At 41.2% G+C, this 18,258-nt stretch overlaps 3 protein-coding genes across 3 annotated transcripts in view; all 3 read left to right on the top strand.

The window, feature by feature from the left end:
- Positions 1-5,475: 5,475 nt before the first annotated feature.
- LOC311489946 (lecithin retinol acyltransferase-like) lies at positions 5,476-10,390 on the top strand. Its single transcript, XM_084547261.1, has 2 exons — positions 5,476-6,312; positions 9,539-10,390. The coding sequence occupies exons 1-2, from the start codon at positions 5,737-5,739 to the stop codon at positions 9,689-9,691; spliced, it is 729 nt and encodes a 242-aa protein (XP_084403387.1). The 5' UTR covers positions 5,476-5,736; the 3' UTR covers positions 9,692-10,390.
- Positions 10,391-11,631: 1,241 nt separating this feature from the next.
- Positions 11,632-17,099, top strand: lratb.2 (lecithin retinol acyltransferase b, tandem duplicate 2). Its single transcript, XM_084547271.1, has 5 exons — positions 11,632-11,834; positions 12,019-12,124; positions 12,202-12,276; positions 13,590-13,742; positions 16,878-17,099. Exons 1-5 carry the CDS (start codon positions 11,638-11,640, stop codon positions 17,031-17,033), a joined length of 687 nt encoding a protein of 228 aa, XP_084403397.1. The 5' UTR covers positions 11,632-11,637; the 3' UTR covers positions 17,034-17,099.
- Positions 17,100-17,584: 485 nt separating this feature from the next.
- rbm46 (RNA binding motif protein 46) overlaps positions 17,585-18,258 on the top strand; it is a gene marked incomplete at its 5' end in the record, with an annotated part of 20,858 nt that continues 20,184 nt past the window's right edge. The window contains one exon of the mRNA XM_084550976.1: positions 17,585-17,603. Coding sequence (XP_084407102.1) covers positions 17,585-17,603 — 19 coding nt within the window. The remainder of the gene's footprint in view (positions 17,604-18,258) is intronic.

Raw genomic sequence — 18,258 nt, 5'->3', positions numbered from 1 at the left:
AACTGAATTTATTTTAAAGTAATAAAAGCCAGACATTTAGTTTCAACTTCTAGAATTATTTTGGTCTTATTTTACACAAGAATTTATTTATTTATTTATTTTTGAGTTTTTATTTGTTTTGTGTCTGTTTTGCTGTGAAGAAAAATAGGAATCAAACCACCAAAGAACTAAAGATCTGTTAAAAGAGACTGCACTGTAAAAAATGATTTGGTGTAATTCAGGTTGTTCTGGACATGGAGACACTTTTTTTAAAAAATCTGTGAGTGCAGGAAAGTTTTCAATTTTCACAACGTGTTTATTTTAAAATCTCTTCAAAATTTCTAACATATAAAATTATATATTTTTTTAATATCTCCCTGTCAAAACACGTTTCCTCATCCATTTACGCTCGTTTGTTTCTGTTTACTTTCTTCTTCTTTTGCGTCTTAAGGTTTTTTGAAGTTTTTTGAGTTTTTAGAATTTGTCAAACTTTTTTAACAATTTTGACAAAGTCTGGTTTTTTTTTTAACGCAACGCTGCACGTTGATACGCTTCAGTTTTTTTACTGCTTTGGTACTTTGTTAGCTTATTTGCAATTAGCATACATTTCCCAGTATGCACTGCAAGCAGGTTTAGATTTCCAGACTTCCTGCAGCACAACCTCAACAAGGTTCTCGGTGATCCAGGTCATGGTATATCAAAAAAAAAAAAGTTGAAACAAGGGCAACTGTTGGGTTTCTTCAGCTCTAAAAGACTGGTGGGAAGTGTAGTTTTTTTTATCAGGAACGAAACTTTCTGTTAGATTCAGCTCAGAGATCTGAGTTATTTTACCTCTAGCTGTTTTTACAGTGCAGGCTGATTGTTGGACAGACAAGCTGTGGATGAAGGATTGTGATTAACATGCAGCACATGCAGACGGCATGGGAACCAGTGCGTGTGTTTGCATTAATCAGCATGAGAGCGGCAGGTCGCCCGTTCACTGAATCATTTGTCAAGACGTCGTCGCATTGTGCCGCTCGGGCTGACGGACGCATTCACGGCCTTTTCTCTGGCAGGACGGGAGGTGTTTTTTGTCTTGAGCCCCACGTGGGACAAAGGGGCTTTTGTTTTGGGGTCTAACAGGTGGTTTTGTAAATGATGCGCAGATACAAAACGCAGGAGAAGCGAGTTTGTCTTTGCCATCGTGGCCTCGGTTTGTTCCGGAGGTTTGAGACACTTTACCGTTGCTGCTGTGGTCGGTGGTTGAGCAAACATGAACCAATTAGTTACTATCAAAACAAGGTCGAGGGTGTTTCCAAATGAAAGAACTTTTGTTTTTTGCATTTGCATGAATTGAAAACCTTATCCAGGGTTTCCCATACAATGCTAAACCTACGGCGGCCCGCCAGGGTCTAATTTACTTACAACGAATCAGGAATATTTTTGCACGTTTCAAACAATGTTCCGCTTGTGTTTTTCCCTTTGCTCCTGAAAGCATCTATCTATTCCACCCCTCCCCCAGACCTGCCTCCCCAAAAACCTCCCACCGCTCACCTGCTCTGTTCTGAATTTCAGTCACCTCGTTCAACTCACGTAGCACGTGAAGCTATTTGTGTCGTTCGCTAATAAAATTATACGTTATTGCCACTTTTTAAAACCCGATGTTTATTCTCTTGATTTTTTTAGACCGTGGAGTTTTATGATTAAAGAGAGTTGGTCAAAACCAGGAGGAAACGACTCCAGACGCAATGTGAACTAGCTAAACCTTATAAGACCTATAGCTAGAGAAGTTCGGTTGAAATTCAACAGTTTTCTTAAAATATGTTTTATTCTCTAAAACTTTATTTACTCTTACATACATTTGTTCATAGAATACCACATTTCAACAGCTTATGTTTCATGTACATTAACGGCACAGACTTGTCGCTAACGCAATATCCGTGTTATTACGGTAATTTAAGACGGACCGATACGAAACACGTGATCTTATTCTTAAACTACATCTGTATTTGGGTGAGTAGTAGCTTATGTTAGCCTGGAAGCTAGCTTAACTTACCCCACCCATAACAGTTTTTGCTTTCTTTCGTTCTTCTTCTTCTTCTTCTTCTTCTTCTTGAGGGATTTTCAGCAGTTTTGACTGTACAGGGGCGTTACTGCTGTCAAACTATGATTGCACTTTAGATTCTGCTTTCTTTCCACAAGGTTATTATTATTATTATTAGTCACACTAACTTCCCCTTCAACTACAATGATTTCGTGGTTTAAAGTTTAACTGGAGTCTCTCTGTTGAGCTCTGATTCTGCTCCAGCAAAGATCTGCCGGGCCAATCAGATCGTTTGGGGGAGGGGGGGGGGGCTTAACCTGGTGATGGACAGAAGAGTAACGGTAGTCGTCTGAGCGCCGTGGAGTTGGTTTTGTTCACAGCTAAATGTCTCCGATTCGATGGAGGACCAGATGACATCCGGTTTGTAACCTGAAGCACCTGTAAGTCCGTCCCAGTCGATGGGTGCGTTTTAAAACGGTTAAATCTGCCTCGAAGCTGCTTGACGGACGCCACCCCCCCAGAGCATGATGGGTAGTTTACTGATTAGTCACTTTGAAGCTGCTTCTCATTCACTCTCCTGTTTTTCTTGAGGAGAAGAAGAGGATTTTGAGGATTTGGGGGGATTAAGAGAAGGATTATGGAAAACACTCACACTGAGCCCCCACCCCCCCCACTGAGGGAAACCCGACTGCTGCTGAATGATGAGATTTGACCGGTGAATGAGAGTGTTGATGTGACCCCGACTGAGCCGCCGTGAAAAGGTTTAATGGACGGACCCAGATCTGGCTGCTGGCCGTGTGTTTGTGGTGTCTGTGAGGACATTGTGAGGACATTATGAGGACATTGTGAGCACAGGTCGTCACTTCAGTTCAGAGGTTTAGGGTTAGAGTCTCCAGCCAAGTGGAGTTAGACAAAACCAAAGTAAAAAAGATCTCAGTGGTAAAACAGTCGTAATCTAAAACAGGAAATATGAATTTTAGTTGAATAACGTTACTTCTAAGATGTTTTGAACTCTGAAACTGAAATGGAAAAGCTCAGTTTTAAGCAAAGTAGACGTTGATCTGCAGAGTTCAGGTGTTGATTTTGAGGATGAAGGTCTTCATCTGACTGTAAAACTGTCAAACTGTAAAAAAAGTATTCACTGTACTGTAGTTAGGCAAAAGTAAACTCAAAAGTCTGATTAATTCATCAAGTAAACGTTGAGAAATTTCACTCTAAGCTGAAATGTTGCTGTGAAAAGGCCAAGGTTCGATAATAGAGCCCTGTGGAACGCCAGAACGTTTTCTTCTCTTGTAATACAATTAAAACAACAACTGAAACCACGACAATAGCTTACAAAAAAATCTGTTCAAGTTCTTCAGCAACCTCTCGACAAAGGTGCTCATATTAATTTCAAAGTGCTAAAGATCATTAATACCATGTTAAAGATTTTTTAGTATTCCACTCTTGATGAGATTGACCTAGGAAACAACAAATATCTACTGATCCTTTCTTTAACTAATCAAGTGTTTGATTAATAACTTCAGATGTTTGTTTTTTTCAAAATTTGAAACTCCAGAACCAGAAGGATGAAGGTCTTCCTCCTCCTCCTCCTCCTCCTCCTCCTCCTCCTCTACCTCTACACTCAGCTCTGTGTTTGCAAACAGTATCGTCTTACTGAAACTAAAGTTGACTTCAGCCAGTGCCCTGGAGGACGTCGTGGTCTCCTTTAGTCTTTACGGTAGTGTTGCTCTCCTCAATAGTTTAAAATGTCTTAAACTGTTTTCTTTTAGAGACGAATCATGTGAAATAATATTTGTTAACAAAAAAAAGATGAAGAAGAAGTTATATTTCTCCGACCTGAAGGATGAAGATGCTTCAAGAGAAATGGGAACTAGACACGGGAATGTTTATGTCGCCTGTGGAAAGAAATATCAACACAGAACAATAATGTCAAAGATTCATTCTAATATATTCAGACGTTGTGACGCTGCAGGATAAAACGATTTGCTACGGCCACACTTTGGATTCTGCTTTCTTTCCACTGCGTTATTATTGTCCTGGAGTCCCTCCGTTCGGAAATGTAGCATGTGAAGCTATTTGTGTTGTTCACGAATTAAACTCGACGTTAGCACCACCGTTTAAAATCCAATATTTGTGCGCTTGATTTTTTTTAGACCGTACAGATTTAAAACAATTTTAAAAAGGGTCAAAACTCGGAGGAAACGACTCCAGACGTATTGTTGAACTAGCATCACTTTATAAGAACTAGCTAGCACAGTTAAATTCACTCATACTTCATTTAATCGTACGTACGTTTGTCCATAAAAAGCCACGTCTCAACGTCTATTAGCATCATTACGGTAATTTAAAGACAGACTGATAAAAATGATCTTATTTTATGTGGATTTATTTCGTATACTGTTTAAAGCATCAGCATTAGAGTTCTTTTGTTAATAAAATCTTGTGGTAAACACGGCTAATGCGTATTAAATAAGACGTTGGATGGAAGCTCACTGAACTCAAAGCTGGACGTGTTGGGTCCAGATTTTCAGCATTAACATTTTTAAATAAAAGGCTCATTTACTTCCATTTAGTCAAAACCTTTGGCTCCGGCTCCGATTTCGATCCTTTTGTGAAGCCGAAACGTCGAGGAGCCTCGCGGGGAGGCCGACCCGAGAGGCCGAGGGGGACAAAGAGGAAAGAAAAATGAGCGATGGGACGTCGTTTGTCTCCTTTTATTCACCGGTGACAGCTAGACGGGAAACTTTCTAAACCTCGGACACGCTGGTGAACAGAACGAAGCTCGTCTGTGAACTCATCTTCAGATTGAGTTTTGTTTTTTTTGTTTTTTTTTTCGAATATTCACCATTTCTGCATAAAAATGACTCAAAACATCAACAAATTTTCACACAAGTCCTGAAAGTCGACAAAGATAGAACCCAATGAAACACAAGGAACAGAAATATGAGACAAAAATGAGCCAATATCACAAATCAAAAGTTAATTTCAGTGAGACGGCTGTTCAGCAGTTACCGGAAACCGGAAAATTTAGAGGAGGTCACAGCAGATACTGAGGCTTGACAGATAGAAAACATTTCTTTGCTCATTTAATCTTTGAGTCCTTCTTCTTCTTCCCCCGCCCTCCCACTGAATTCCTCTCTGGGACTTCTTCTGTGGTGTCATCGCCCGTCCAGAGGAACCTGACAGTCTGAGGGCTGAGTCTGCGCCTCCTGAGATCTGTGTGGGTGAAACCATTTGGTGGTTTGTGGGAAGCTCAGACCTCAGCGCTGTTCTCATGGCGGTGATGATGGATGTGAGAGCGACATTTGGTGCAGCGGTGGAAATTATGAGCCCTCAGGGATTCTGTCTTTCTTTCTTTCTTTCTTTCTTTCTTTTTAAATAATGATGGAAAGAAAAAGTCAAGAGTCAGACTCATGTTGTCAAACCAGAAAATAAGAATGATAGAGTCACAAAAACTTACTTTTCTCCATGTTAGTTTCTTTGTCTTCCACCACTCCCCCCTCCTCTCTCTCTCGCTCTCTCTCGCTCTCTCGCTCTCTCTCTCTCTCATCCCTTCATCTCAAGGGTCACGTGGTCTTTCCCACTCCTCCAAATTTCCTCGCAGGAGCAGAGACCTGCAGAGAGGAGAGGGAGGACGCAGAGGGTCGGATTAGTCTGAGAAGAAGAAGAATTAGAAGAAGAAGAGGTTTCGTTCCCACAGATCTGTCTCTCCCTCCTCTCCTGCTTCAGTCATGCTGGACACGCTCACCTTCCTCCTGGAGAAGCTCTTCCTCCTCGCCCACATCAAGCTGTCCAGCCTGCTGCCTCCTCCGGGCAGGGAGCGCGGAGACCCGCCGCCCAGCACCAGGCGCTGCGACCGGGACGACTCCGTCCCGCAGCCCGCCGCGGCCCCGCAGAGCTTCCAGCGCGGGGACCTGCTCGAGGTCCCCAGGACTCTCTTCACGCACTTCGGCATCTACCTGGGCGACAACCGGGTGGCGCACCTCATCCCGGACATCCTGCCGGCGCTGACCTCGGACGCCCGCCACATCCAGGAGATGGTGACCAACACGCGCCTGCTGCTCGGGGTCCTCTCCAAGCGCGCCAGCGTCCGCGTCGACTCCGTGGAGGACTTCGCGTACGGAGCGGGGATCCTCCTCAACGCCATGGACCGCGCCGTGCGCCCGGGCCCGCTGCCCGGGGAGGAGGTGGCGCGGCGGGCGGAGCGGCTCCTCGGCACCGTGTCCTACAGCCTGCTGTGGAACAACTGCGAGCACTTTGTCACGCACTGCCGCTACGGGAGCGCGCAGAGCCTGCAGACCGACAAGGTGAGAGAGGCGCTGGAGGGAGCGGCGCCTGGTTGCGCGCCTGTTGGTGAGCGTTTTTACGCGCGGGATTGCGCACGAGCTGCTTTGATGTGGCTGCTTTGAGTCTTTGCTGATGTCTGGTCCTCACACCAACCAGAGGGAGGCTTGTCTGTATCATAAAAACAGCAGATCTGGGTTTGTTCATTTTAGTTTTTAGTCTCAAAATGTAGAAAAAATGAAGCCAGACACGTTTTCTTCAACTTTTCTGTTTCTAATCTTTATTAAAGGGAAAAATTCTCTGGTCATTCTCCAGAAAACTAAGCTAAAACCAGGTCAACTGGGCTGGTACCAGTCCAGTTGACCTGGTTTCAGCTTAGTTTTTTGGATATACCATAACCTGGATGACTGAAAACCTTCCCCAACACCTTTTCTCTCATTTATTTTTTTTTGTCCAAGTCTTCATCCTGGTTTAGTTCGAGGGTCCATCTGCTGCTTTTATGCACCAGGAGCTTTTCAAACTGTGCGGCCTCGTAAAAACCCCCCAAAACCTCCTTTGAACCAGCTCTAGTCTGGGTCTGGGACCGCGGCTGCGGTTTTTTTACAGGCCAGCGTTAAAAGTCGAGGCGGCGCAGAAACGACCAGATTCACACGTCTTGAAAAGCCTCCCAGCATTTGTCTCCAAAGAGTCCGAAGGTGGAGGAGTTTTCCTAAAAGGTGTTTCTGCGTCAGAGCGGCTGCTCTTAAGGAGGAAACACAAAAAAAAAAAAAATCTGGGTCGCCCTTTGGAAAAGTGCTGAGAACAAGAGCTGCATTCAGACCTGGAGGAGCCGCTTGCCAGGAACCAGACAGCAGCAGCTAGTCAGTGATGATGATGATGATGATGGTGGTGGTGAAGATGAAGAAGGAGGAGGAGGAGGAGGAGGAGGGCAGCAGAGGTTTCCATCATAAACCAACTCCTGGAGCTCCTCCAGAGTTTCCAGCACCTCCTTCCTCTGTGGTTTGTTTAGATTTTGTTACAGGCTTCATGGTTGAGGTTTGACAGGTTCAGAACTTTGGTTCTTAACCCAGCAGATGTTTGGGGGCGTGTCTGGCTCCTCCCACTAGTCCAAATATGGTCAGTTTGTTCTGGTTTTAAGAAGAAAAACAAACAAGATGGCGACAGCATCGTAATGTTGGTGGCTACGTCCATCTTTTCTACCCATTATTTTCATATTTCAAATGGGTGGTTAGCATTAGCAGCATTTGTTAGCATTAGCACCATTAGCAGCATTTGCTAGCATTAGCACCATTAGCAGCATTTGTTAGCATTAGCACTATTTCTGAATATTTCAGTCACAAAGAATTCACCAAAAGGTCATTTACAAAGGTCAACTCTGTAATTTGTCCAAATATTTGGTTCTTAACCGGCAGATATTTGGGGGCGTGTCTGGCTCCTCCCACTAGTCCAAATATGGTCAGTTCTGGTTTAAAAAAAAAAACAAAAAACAAACAAGATAGCGAAAGCATCGCAATGTTGGTGGCTACGTCCATCTTTTCTACCCATTCAAATGGGTGGTTAGCATTAGCACCATTAGTTAGCATTAGCATTATTTCTGAATATTTCAGCCATAAAGAATTAAACAAAAGGTAATTTACAAAGGTCAACTCTGTAACTTGTCCAAATATTTGGTTCTTAACCCAGCAGATGTTTGGGGGCGTGTCTGGCTCGTCCCACTTTTCCAAATATGGTCAGTTCTGGCTCCAAAGAAGGCGGCCGTTCACGACTAAATATTTGCAAAAAAACGAGCTTCGTTGAACAGAAACCCGAACGAAGAGTCAAACATTTTAATTCGTCCAAAACTTTGGTTCTGGCTCCTAAAAAGTAAACAAGATGGCGACAATATTAAAGACGATGGCGTCTACGTCAATTTTTAATTAGCATTAGCATTAGCATTAGCAACTAGAAATTCCTTTGATTACCTCTCAGTTGGACAGGAGAGAAAATGTTCAAAAACGAGCTTCGTCTAACAAAAAACTCTAAAGAGCTGATGATTATTTCTGTTATTAAGAATTAAACTAAAGTGTGTTTGGCTCCTCTCTCTGGTCCGTATGTGGTCAGAACTGGCTCCAAAGAACCAAGATGGCGGCCGTTCACGACTAAATATTTGCAAAAAAACGAGCTTTGTTGAACAGAAACACAAATTGAGCCGGTATCAAGCGATTTAATTCATCCAAAACTTTGGTTCTGGCTCCTAAAAAAAAAAAAAATGGCGACGGCATGAAAAACGCTGGCGTTAGCATTAGCACCATTAGCTAACTTGAAATCCCTTAAAGCTAACCTCTCGGTTAAACTGACAGGTGACATGACTAACAAGAAAATGTTCACAAACGAGCTTTGTCTCACAGAAACTCAAACAAAGAACCATTGAACAGTTATAAAGAATTAAAAGTAAGATGTGACGATGTTGAGGATCCTAAACGCAGCAGGAATGAAGAACAGACTCTGGTTTCCCTCCGGCAGCAGATGTACTTTCCCCTGATCAGGTTTCTCTTCTGGTAATTTCTAACCTAAACATCAGACTGGGAGTCTGCTTCCTACAGGTACATGAAAGAGATGCCTCAGCACTGATGATGATGATGATGATGATGAAGGAGGTGTCTACATACCATAAACCAACCCCAGCACCTCCTCCCTCCTCCGTGGTTCGTTTAGATTTAGTTTGACGGGTTTAAAACTTTGGTCCATAACCCAGTGGATATGTCTGAGGTGTGTCTGGGGGCGTGTCTGGCTCCTCCCTCTGCTCCAAATATGGTCAGTTCTGCCTTCAAAAAACAAGATGACGACCGTTCACGACCAAATATTTATAGGAAACCATCTTCGTGGAGCAGGAGCAGGAACAAAGAGCCGGAGAATACTCCAGTCATGAAGAAATTAAAGTAAATGAAGAACAGACGGAGGTTTCCCAGACGTTCCCCTGATCCAGTTTCACTTCCTGTAATTTCTAAACATGTGACCCGCTGCAGACTGGTCGGCTCCTTCTTATAGGTGCATTAAACGGAGGCAGGGGCCCAACAGGAGCTCTTAAAAGGGGGCCTCAGGGGGCCCCGTGGGAAAATAAACAACAGGGCAATTGTTCCAAGACGCTGGTTCAGGGAGACTCTGTGGTTGAGACTTTGCTCGCTTTGCTTTGCGTGTACTCTGAATTTATCTTCTGTCATTTTTTAACTTTAAATCAACTTTTCTCCGTTTGTCTTTTTTGTCCTGCAGTTCTGTGAGTGGCTGAAGTCGCTGATCCGGGACCGGCGGAACGTCCTCCTGACGGCGCTGCTGGGCCTCCTGTCCATGGCGTGTTTGGGAATATCCTCCAGCACCGCGCTGCCCGCCCTCTTCGTCCCCTTCACCCTGTGGATGGCCAGCTAAGATGGCCGCCCGGGGAGCTTGACCCCCATCCCCCCCGGGAAACGGGCCGAGCCGCCTCATGGGAACAACGACGGACAGGACGTAGTCGTCTGCAAACGAGTTGACTTTTACTTTGCTCGGCTTCACTACTCTTTCAGTGTGTGGATAGTTAGCGTTAGCAACATTAGCTACGAGAAATGCCTTAAAGCTCCCTCACAGTTTGACTGACAGGTGACTTAAAAGTTAAAGGGACCAAAGATCATTGACATTATTAGAGGAAGGAGAAGAAGAAGAAGAGGTAGTTAAACCTCCAACATGGTGGCATCTCCCTGGAAACCATCCCCCACATGAGATGACACTTGAACCGATGTCACTTCATCTCTTAACGTTTCATATTTTCCTCCTCACACGTCATTAAACATCTGGCTCTTTTTCAACTTTTATTATTATTTTTTTTTTTTGTTTATTTGGAGAAAAAATAAAAACTTCTCTGGGTTTTAAAGCCTTGTCAATAATCTTCACACGCCGATAAATTCTTTGGCGGCCATCTTGACCATTGCTAAAAGCCGTGAAAGGTTTTGTTTCCGTCCTCGTTGGCGTTCGACTCAGCGCTGGAAGCAGCCGAAGCTCTCGTGTACATATCTGTAGATATTCCTTCACGTCCCTGATTGTCTTCTAACGTCTGTACAGAATCTATTTTTTACGTTACGCTGCAACACTTGACGCTGTGTCTTGTTTTTATAATGTAAATAAAGGAAGCGGAATCAGACGTGTTGTTGTTGTTGTCTTCCTCATCCACATCACCACATGCCTTAAATAAACTTATAATTAACAGATGTTCTCCTTGCTGCGTACATGTTTTGTTTTGTTTTGTTAAAACGTATTTTCAAGTCGTATAGGATTTAAATGCTGGGAAAACAAAACCGGAAAGATGGAATTTATGCTTAAATATAACATTAAAACACAATTATGATTAGAATACGTGAATAAATTATATGTAAATGGGTTTATTTTATAAAAGTAAATCTGTTTTAGACTTTAGAAGGACAGAAAACTGACTTCCTTTCCTCGTTGAAACATTACCAGCAGTGCTCTGGTGATCAGAGTCCTGTGGCGCCCTCTACTGGTCATTTATCAGAACTATAGCTGAGTTACACAGGAAAAACTTGAGTGTTTATTGATTTATGTTAAATTAAAAGAAGTGGTTTTGAAGTAGAAATGAGACTCCATGTCCCACAAATTTATCAGATGCAGTTATTCCCTTTATATTCTGTGTCTGAAGTTGTGTTTTTAGTTTTTTTCTGTCCTTTCGTGTCCCTTTTTCATTGTTTTATGTCTTTCTATTGCTGTTTTGTGTGACTGTACGGTTGTGTTGTGTCTTTTTCTAGTTGGTTTGTGTCTCTGTCATTATTACGTGTCCTTGTTCAGTGGTTCTGTTTCTCTTTTTAGCAGTTTTCCATCTTCTTCTTTTAGTTTTGTGCCATTTTCTACATTTTTGTTGTATTCTTGTGCATCTTTGTGGTTGTTTTGTGTCTCTGAAGTTGTGTTTTTCAGTCATTTCCGTGTCTTTTTCGTAGTTTTATGTCTTTTTGCTGTTGTTTTTGTGTGTCTGTATGGTTGTGTTGTGTCTTTTTGCTGTCGGTTTGTGTCTCTATCATTAAACAGTCCTTGTTCAATGGTTTTGTTTCTCTTTTTATCAGTTTTCTGGTATTTTTTTGCCTCTCTGATGTTGTGTTGTGTGTCCTTGTGGTAGTTTTCTTGTCTTTTTCCAGTCTTGTTGTCGTTACTTTGTCCCATGTCTTAGAAACGTCTGGGTAAAGTCCTCTGTGAAATGTTTAATCGCTCTCTAAAGTCTTGAGCTGAACTTGAACTCTGTGGTTTCTAATCTCCTCTCCGCTCCTCCCACCAGGAGAATAAAACCACTTCACCTCCTCCTCCTCCTCTTTCTTCTTCCTCTTCCTCTCACCATGTTTCCTCTGCAGCTCCTCGCTCTCATCTTCATCGCCACCCCGACACTCAAGCCGCCGCCGCTGGAGGAGAAGAAGAAGAAGAGGAAAGAGGAGGAGACGGCGAGTAAATATGACCTGATCTTCAGGAGGGGAGATCTGCTGGAGGTCCCCCGGACTCTGTTCACTCATTTTGGGATTTACCTGGGAGGAGGCAGGTGAGAGAGGACCCTGTGATCTGATTGGTCAGATTCACCTGATGGTGATTAAACATTGTTTTTATGGTTTCTTCTTTCTCTCCTTTCCTTTGTTCCCTTTCTTCTTCTTTCTGCTGCTTCCATTCTTTTCTATTCTGTCCTTTCACTGTATTCCCCATCCCTCCATCCTTTCCTTCCTTTCCAGAGTAGCTCATTTCATCCCAGACATCCTTCCTGTCGTCTCCAGCGACCAGCATCGGATCAGAGAGATGGTCACCAACACCAGACTCATCCTTGGAGTTCTGGCCAAGGTACGGCAGGTTTGACCAGATGGTGTCAGTGTTTTTAGGACAGAATGTCCTCTCTAAACTATGTCTCGTGTCCTCAGTGTGGCAGCGTGAGAGTGGACGGCGTGGAGGACTTTGCCTATGGATCAGAGATACTCATCAACCCCACGGACAAGGTGATGTTAGAAAAGACAACAACGTTTTATTGCCATCGTACTGACAATGTACTTTTGAAAGGGATGCAAAATAGCTGCTAAAAGACAGAAAAGGGTCACATGAGATGTAAAATGACCACAAAAGGACACAGAATGTCTATAAAAGGACCTAGAATCACTCCAAACAACAACAAGATGCAAAAAATTCTTCAAAACACAACTGAGGAGGGATGCAAAATGATACAAAAATCTCTATAGTGGCAGCAAAATGCTCTAAAGGGGAACAAAATGAGCACCAAAAGACATCATACAACTGCAGAAGGATGTAGATTTTACCAGAAAACGATGCAAAATGTCTCTAAATATGTAGAATAACATCAAAACGACGCAAATCAGCTATGAAGGGACCGAAGACGACTACAAGCAACAACAACAGCCACAAAGGGATTCAAAATGGTTCATAGAATGACCACAAAACTATGCAAATTAGATATAAAGGGACATAAAACAATTACAAGCAACAATTGCAACCACAAAGAATTGCCAAATAACCACTAATGACAGAAAACAGGGTCTGAAAGGGATGCAAAATGGCTGATACAAGGCAGAAAAGTGTCATATGAGATGTAAAATGAAAAACAACTGAGGAGGGATGCAAAATGATTTCAAAACGACAAAAAATATCAGTATAATGTCAGCAAAATGCTCCAGATGGAAGCAAAATGAGCACCAGAAGTACTATGGTGGGAGTGAACTACAAGCAACAACTACAACAACAAAGGGACTCAAAATGGTTCATAGAATGGCCACAAAACTATGCTAATTAGATATAGAGGGACATAAAATGACTGCAAACAACAAAATGACACAAAATCTATATAAAGGCAGCTATAGGCTCTGAAGGGATGCAAAATGAGCACAAGACACAAAACAACTGTAGAAAGATGCAAAATGACCAGAAAGGGATGCAAAATGTGTATAAAGGTACATAGAATGACCACAAACATAAAATGTCTACAAGCAACGACTAGACCCATGACGAGATGACTACAAACGGCTCTAAAAGGAAGCACAATGGCTACAAAGAGACCCAACACAACTGTAGAGGGATGCAAAGAATTATAAGGCATCTAGGATCTGTCTGGTTGGTATATTTAGTGTATTTATTTATTTATTTGTTTATTTAGTATATTTATTTGTGCAACAGGAGCTGAATGTGTGAGCTGCTGACTCAGCAAATGTTAATCTGGAGGATTATTGATGTGGAAAAGCTGCAGCAGCTCAGTTCTACTGTTAACGAGCTGAGGTTCACCTGTCCTCCCTCTGCGGTGCAGGTGTGCAGCCGGGCGGCGCTGCCAGGGGAGGAGGTGGCCATGAGGGCGGAGAAGCTGCAGGGCGACGTGGCCTACAGCCTCCTCTGGTACAACTGTGAACACTACGTCATGTACTGCAGATACGGGACGGCCATGAGCTTCCAGACGTTTCAGGTGAATAAAAGAAAATAAGTTAAAACATCAATGAAGGAAAGCATTTCACAAGTTAAAAAATCATTATAGAATAGTTAATAATAAAAATAAAAAATAAAATATAACAATATTTCATAAAATAATGCAATAAATTACAATGATACAAAAACAAAATATTTTTTTTAAATAAATATTGAAATATTATATTTTTACAAGTTAATAAATAAATAAAATAATAATGATAAAATAAAATATGTCATAATTAAATAAAACAAATTGAAGAAATATTTATTTATAATTATTTATAATAATTATTAATAAAATCAATTTAGAATTATTTATTTATTTAGAAGTTAATATAATAAAATAACAAAAAGCTTTAATAATATAGTAAAATGTAATAAAATAGAATAATAGAATAAGGAATAAAACATTCTCAAGTGGGTAAACTCAAGAATCTTGTAGACCAATAACTGAAAGCACTTGAAGTGTGCTTATATTTTAGTTAAAACTATTATTTCCACAGTTTTTCTGCGTCTTTTTGAACTGAAACAGGTTTACTGACGTCTTTAAAATATCCAGAGAAACAAGCATGCGTCCTCGCCGTGATATAAAGTTTTATAAACTCTCATGTTCGTTCTCTGGTTTTCTTCAGTCTGACCTTGAAGCAGATTAAAGCTCTTATCGGGTTAATCCTCGTTGTTGCAGCAACGGGCCGACGGTGAAAGCTCGATTGTTTCTGCTTCATTGTTCTCAGACGATTGTGAAAGAATGAAACGAACGAGACGGTGGTTCTAGGCTGAAGGAGAGAGGAGGTTAAAACTGAAAAATAAATTCAACCATCTGTGACAAACGTCATCCAAACCAGCTCATAAACACGTCTGTTTGTTCATTCATATGAAGCTCATCTGTTTTCTTTGTTAAGAGACGAATCACAGATGTGAAACAACCATAAAGTGACACAAAACAACCACAAACAGAAGCAAAATGACCACAACAAGTGTCACCAAATGTCTATAAAGGTACACAGAACGACATCAAACGACTACAAGCAACAACTACAGCGTCAATGAGATGCAAAATGAACAGAAAAGCCTCTAAAGGGAAGCAAAATAACGACAAAAAGACACAAAACAACTAAGAAGGGATGCAAAATGATCACAAAATGGCATCAAATATCTGTGAGTATATGTAGAATGACTATAAAAGTTAAATATTACTTATAGAAACGCCAAATGGCTAGAAAAGGCAACAACACCATAAAGGGAAGCTAAATGTCAACAAAATGTCAAAATATAAAAAAATAAAATGAAGAGGGATGCAAAATGACCACAAAAACATACAAAATATCTATGTAGGTTCATAGAATGACCACAAAACTAGTGAAATTATGAACATGAAATGAACTACAAGCAACTACTACAACATCAAATAGATGGAAAATGAAAATGAATACAAAAGGCAGTAAAAAAAATTACAAAAATGCTAAGAAAAGACACAAAACATCTGAAGACGGATGCAAAATGAACACAAATTTCACAAAATGCCTACATAGGTACATAGAATGACCACAAAACGACTACACACAACAACTAGAACCTCAAAGAGATGGAAAATGAACAGAAAAGCCTCTGAAGGGAAGCAAAATAAATACGAAAAGACACAAAACAACTAAGACGGGATGCAAAATGATCACAAAATATCATCAAATACTTGTGAATGCACGTAGAATGACTATAAAAGTATGCAAATTGCTTAAAGAGATGTCAACAAAAAAAAATGTCAACAAAATGACAAAAGAAATAAAAAAATTTGAAGAGGGATGCAAAATGAGGATAATGATCATAAATGAACTACAAGCAACACCTACGATGTCAAAGAGATGGAAAATTAATACGAAAGGCAGTGAAATAATTACAGAAAAGACACCATACAGATGAAGAGGGATGCAAAATGATCACAAATTTCACAAAAAGCCCATAAAAGTGGATGGAGTGACTACAGAACTGTAGGGTCCTGAGGGTTGTCTACCTCAGGACAACCCCCAATTCTTCTGCTCCCCTACCAACTTCCACACTGACCACCTGCCTGGAGGAGATAGAGGCGTGGATGAGGTTCAATTTTCTTCAGCTAAACAGTTCCAAAACAGAGGCCATCCTGGTTGGCACACCACATCTGCTCCGCTCTTCTACCATCACCAATATCACTTTCTCTGGCCAAACCATCTCCCTCTCCACATCTGTCACCAACTTGGGTGTTAAAATGGACCCACAACTCACCTTTGACACCCACATCAAACACCTCTGTAAGACAGCTTTTCACCACCTCAAGAACATCGCCAAACTCCGTCCAACACTCACCCTAGCGGATGCAGAGAAGCTCGTCCATGCCTTTGTCTCCTCCAGGCTGGACTACTGTAATGCACTCCTCATTGGGATCTCTGGCAAGAGCATCCAGAGACTCCAGTACATTCAGAACAGCGCTGCCAGGATCCTGATGAGGGTGCGCAAGCATGACCACATCACCCCCATTCTGAAATCCCTTCACTGGCTCCCTGTCCCACTCAGGATTGAGTACAAGGTCTCCCTCCTCACTCACCAGTGCATTCATGGACATGCCCCCCTTTACCTACAGGAACTCCTCACCCCCCACACTTCCTCATGCACCCGGTCTGCAACCTCAAACACCCTTCAAACCCCCAGAACCAAGCTCTGCAGCATGGGTGATAGGGCCTTTGCTTCTGCTGCCCCCAGGCTGTGGAACGCCCTCCCTGACCACCTGAGGGCCCCACAGACTACAGATACTTTTAAAAAGGACTTAAAAACATATCTTTTTAAAAAAGCCTACAACTAAAATGTATTTTTTTCTTTCTTCTATATATTTTTTTAACCTTAATTTTAATTTTTGACCCTGGTTGTTTTAACTTACATTATTTTTTGCTTTAAATGTAAAGTGCAATACAAATAAAATTGATTATTATTATTATTATTAAATAAGTAATAAAATGACGTAAAATGACTGTAAGCAGGAACTACAACCACACAGGGATGCAAAATGTCCATAAAGGTAGACATGATGTCTGCGGGGTGACGAGATGTCGCTGGATCTTTGGTTCAGTGTTTCTCATTCTTAATAATAACCCGGTTCTCTCGTCAGTTCTGTAAGACGGTGAGGAGGCTGCTGCTGAGTCGGCGCGTTGCCAAGGCGACGGCGATGCTGGCCTTGAGTTTGCTGCTGTACCTGAGAGCTGTGACGGCCGCCGCCACCCTGCTGGCCGTGCTGCTGCCCTTCCTCGTCTGGATGGCCTCATGAGAAAACACTGACGGCTTTTAATCTGTGAACGGTGTTCTTTAATCAGAGACGAGTCTGTAGAATCACAAACACAATAAATTCCTTTAAATTAACTGAATATCTGTTTATTAGTTTGGTGTTTTATTTTATTCATTTATTGTGTGGTTTTTAATTTCCTTTAGCACACTTAATACTTATTTGTTTTTTTTAATCTGAATTTATCTGATTTTGAATAATTCATTTAAATAAAATTTTATTTAATTTGTTTCACATTTGTTCCATTGTTTTTCTATTTTATTTTATTAATTTGTTACATATTGTGTGACATTTTTATTTAGAAAAAGTAATAAAAAAATAGTGTTATTTAATTTAATTTAATTTAATTTAATTTAATTTAATTTAATTTTATTTTATTTTGGAAGGCAGACGTTGTCCCGCCTCCCGTTCCCGAGGAGCGTTCTGATTGGCTGACAGGGCTAACAGTCCGGTTGATTGACAGTTGTCTGACTGTTGACAGGTTAAAGTTTTACTGGAAGAGGAAAAAAAATAACGGAACATAAAACAACATAAACATGGAGCAAGACGGAGAAGGTAGGAGTTTAAATGTTATTATCTGAGTTAGCTTAATACTTAATTAGCTGAATACTTCATTAGCTAACTAGTTAATAAGCTAGCTAGTTCATTAGCTAACCGTTAGCTTGACTGACGACCGGTAGACCGGTTTAGCCTGGAAGCTAAAGTGACCGTTACATCTCTATGATTTAACCGTTAGCTTTACAGTTAGCTAATTTAATCTTTAATATAAATTCCACTCACACCAGCTGACTATAAATACCCCCCTCCTCACTGTGTGGTGATAAAACCCGGGTTCGTGGGCTCTCTGAGGGTCGCTGAAATGGTTCAGAAGAGGTCCATAGAGGCAGTTGGTTAGCATGTTAGCTGGCGTTAGCTAAAGTAATCTCCTTTAATGATTAAGGCCACATTTAATAGTTTTAAAGTTAAACATGTGATAAAAACTGGACAAGACAAATTAAACAGAATAATAATTACAAAGAAAGGACGTGAATAAATGGTTAAATTAAAGAACCGCTGGTTATTTTGCTTCCTTACGTCTTTTTGTCGTCATTTTACATCACATTATACTCGTTTCCTACCTCTTCTACCTCATTATATTTGTTCTTTACCTCTGAATAATAATTTTCTACCTCTTCTACCTCTGTATAGTTGATTTTTTTACCTCTTAATA

This window comes from Chelon labrosus, assembly GCF_963514085.1.
Source record: "Chelon labrosus genome assembly, chromosome: 1".
Taxonomy (NCBI): Eukaryota; Metazoa; Chordata; class Actinopteri; order Mugiliformes; family Mugilidae; genus Chelon; species Chelon labrosus.
The sequence above is the reverse complement of the archived record's forward strand: the minus strand, read 5'-3'. Positions and strand labels throughout refer to the sequence as shown.